This window comes from Cucurbita maxima, unplaced genomic scaffold (assembly GCF_002738345.1).
Source record: "Cucurbita maxima cultivar Rimu unplaced genomic scaffold, Cmax_1.0 Cma_Scf00020, whole genome shotgun sequence".
Taxonomy (NCBI): domain Eukaryota; kingdom Viridiplantae; phylum Streptophyta; class Magnoliopsida; order Cucurbitales; family Cucurbitaceae; genus Cucurbita; species Cucurbita maxima.
In genome coordinates this window covers 3686398-3690130 of record NW_019272036.1, presented here as the reverse complement: position 1 = coordinate 3690130, position 3733 = coordinate 3686398, and the positions used below count along the sequence as shown (strand labels likewise).

General features: G+C 29.9%; 1 protein-coding gene across 1 annotated transcript; it reads right to left on the bottom strand.

Annotated features, from left to right (window-relative positions):
* Positions 1 to 261: 261 nt before the first annotated feature.
* Positions 262 to 1373, bottom strand: LOC111494640 (transcription repressor OFP14-like). Its single transcript, XM_023144616.1, has one exon. It carries the CDS (start codon positions 1267 to 1269, stop codon positions 472 to 474), a length of 798 nt encoding a protein of 265 aa, XP_023000384.1. The 5' UTR covers positions 1270 to 1373; the 3' UTR covers positions 262 to 471.
* Positions 1374 to 3733: the final 2360 nt, after the last annotated feature.

The following is a 3733-nucleotide window of genomic DNA, read 5'->3' as shown; positions in this document are numbered from 1 at the left end:
TCTAGTTTAAACTGAAATTTAGCAAATTGGACGACAATAGTATAATCTCGTCTCAAACCCCATATAATAACCAGAGAAAACTCTTTTGGAGACCCTTCTCATTCCCAATTTAAACTAAAATTTAGCAAGATGGAAGACAATAATATAATCTCGTCCCAAACTCCATATAGTAACTAGATAAATCTCTCATCGAGACCCTCTTCATTCCCAGTTTAAACTGAAATTTAGCAAGGTAAAGTTTTGATTATAAATTTCAGAAGGTAAATTTAGATCGGAGTTTATTTGAATTTCTGCACATTAATGTAACATTGGAGATTAATGTAACAGAATTTACCCAAAAAAAAAAAACTTCGAATGGGAATGTTGCTTACAGATTGTAGGGACTAAACTGTGAGAACCAGATAGAATGTTAAGCTAAGGATATCAAGATCTTTGATATCATTTTCAAAGATTCTGCAGATTCTGCAGATTTCACATCATCCTCCTCACCATTCTCACGCTTCGGACTGTTCGAGGCTTCGAAGCATCGTCCTCAACCTTCTTCTGCCGCAAGATCACTATCAAATCAACGAAAGCATTAAGTATGTGTTTATGCGACTTTTTATCGTTCAGATTTAGAAAAGAGAACAGAAGTTCTTCCATAAACTCCCAATCCACTTTCTCCTGCTGTTTCATGTTAGAATCCATCATCTCTTTCATCGCTCGCCGAAATTCCTCAGGCGGATTCGGCGAGTACCTCAAAATCGCGATGCAATCGTTCGGAAGTTTCACATCCTTGCTCTGATTTTCACCGTTCAAAGATGAAGAACTCGATTCTACATTTTCCGACGATTCCGTCAGAGAATCGTTCGGTGGAGATCCGGACAAGCCAGGGGAGAAGAAGAATCGGTGAGATCCGCCGTTCGAATCAACCGGCGAATCAGGTGAAACCACTCCTTGCTTCTTGCTCTCTCGACCTTCTTCTTCTATATTTTTCTCCTCGAAATCTTCCTCCTCTTTCATGTACAACGATCGGAAGTTCTCAACGAGGAATCGATCGACATCGGAGAGAGTAGCGGCAGCGGCGGGGTCCGCGGTGGCGTTGTTACCGGCGCCGTCGCCATTCTTCCGATCGATGGCGAACGACAGTGTTTTCGGATGCTTACACCCTGCGAGAATCCAGCTTTTTGAAGATTTGAATGATTGGGGATTAGGAAATTGAAGCTGAGGCGTTGGCCTTTTGATCTTCGAGAGGTAACCTAGCAGCGATTTTCGCAATTTTCTAGGCATTTTTCTTGTTTGTTCTTAGCAGTGTATAGCCTGTTTGGATGAACTGAATTTTTCTTTTGGTTTTGCTCTCCAAAATTCAGAGACCATACTTAATTCTTATAAAGAAAAACAAACAACGCAAAAGCCAGAAAGTAACCAAAAAATATTAATGGCCTAGAAAATATGTTTTTTTTTTTTATTTTTTTATTGAAAAAAATGAATAATCAATTAAAGGGATGGAACTCAACGGTAGTGCCTTCTCCTAATTGGTGGACTTTTATTTCCAATATTTAACTTTATTTATTTATTTATTTATTTATTTTGGATAAATTATAAGTCAATATCTCTATTTTTTAATAAAATTTAAAAATACATTTTAATTTTGCCTAATATATATCTAATATATTTTTAAAAATTAAAATTAATCTAATTTATTAAATATAAATTAAATTTTATTTTCAACCTTTCTAAATTTCATCTAAAACTTTACTTTTTAACATAAAATTAAAAATAAATAGACATTGAACTTAGAATTATGATACAACCCCCCGTAGAATGTAGTTATTGTATCTTTTTATTCATTTGTTTTAATTGATGGTGGAATAATTGAGTTCATGTTGAATTTAAGAAAAATGGGTTAACACAACAATAAATTAGCATAATTTATAAATTAATGCTAGTTTATATTTATTTGATTCGTATAATAATAATTTTAATAATAGACTATTGATATTTTTAAACTTGGAAGTGGTAATTATGGAAACTTGGAAATGTTAAAAGGTATGTAATTAAATAAGCATGCAAAATTTAGGAATTTTAGGATATGGTTACCAAATAATTATATAATAATTTTTTACCTTCTCATTTTTGGTAACTTGTTGCAAATTTGGAATGGAAGAATGTATCTGACAATTTTATCTTAATAGTTCTATACAATACTCTTTTTATGTGTAAGAACAACATTTCAATTTTTTTTTTTTTTAATTATAAGAATTAAATTTGTAGTTTAGGTAATGTTTCAAATAAAAGATTGATGTCTACTCAACTGCGTATCGATCGTAAAGGCAAGGCCGCACAGTCCCCAAGCAAGAGAGTGATTACATCCAGTATGTCCTTCCTTATTCTCAACGAGCTATGATACCCTTAGATGGGTCAGAGCGTCATGGGAGATCTTTGAAGGGAAGCAATGGACAGGTTGTTACTATGGAGATGTTTAGCCAACAAGACCAAAGGAAATATGGCTTTTCAATTCACCAATAGGCAGTCCAACACAGTTTTTAGAGTCACCTTACCTTAAGTGGTTCATTTCTTTTATTACAATTCTTTGAGCTACTTGTTATTACTCTTTTATTTATATATTTAAAAAAATAAAAATAAAAACCCGATTATCGATTTAGCCGCTAAATTAGAGAAAAAGTACTCTTAAACTTTATGGGTATCAAAACTATAATTGAAGTATAAATTTGTTAAAACAATAAACAGTAGAATGTTTGACTTTCTGTAAACGAATCTATACAAATTTTAATGAATTTACATTTCAAAAGTAATTACGAAACCATTATTAAATGTATTTTTGGGATAATCTAAATTAAATTGATCGAAGACACGGTAAAAAAAAGAAAAAAAAGTACCGACCGTTCTCGTATAATTTTTATTATTTTATTTTATTTTTTTGCGTAATGTATAGAAAAGTAAGTAAAAGACAAGATTCATAACTAAAAAGAGCATGACTCTTTGACTTTATAGTTCTATTATTATATAATAAAACATCTATTTCATCACATAGAGTTGACATTAATATCCAATTGCTCGTGACTATTCACATAGCCTTTTTTTTTTTTTATTCTAATAATTGCAAAAATAAAAATAAAAAAATAGTTCAAACCTTACACCAAGAGGTTAATAAGAGTTGAATATTCTTTTTGTTCTAATAATTAAAAAAAAAACATACATTTATTTTAATTCAACTCTAAAACAAATTTAAATAAATTAAATTTGTGCTCCATTGTCTAACTAAAATATCATAAATATATTTAATATGTCGAAACACAAAATAATTTAAATAGGAACTCACACATAAAAAAAATAAAAAAAAATTTAAATATAAATAATAATTATTTATTAAACTGGTAAAGAGGGGTGTAACAAACCAAATTCACTTATAAATTTTAAAATTAGACTTTTATCCTCTGATGAAACTTTCATAATTAATTATTATCATTTTAATATTAAAATTAGTGTATGATAAAACTTTTTAAAATTATATATATATATATATATATATATATATATATATATATATTATTGTTTATTTATTTTTTATTGTGGGCAATGAGTAGACTTTTATTAGGTTGGAAGTAGAAAATGAGAGTCCGTTTGAATTGGGGTCCAATAGGAATCCTACATGTCAACCCATCAATCTAATCACGCCTATGTAGTGGAATGCTTATTCAGATTTGACTTTTTTTTTTTTTTTTTTTTTTTT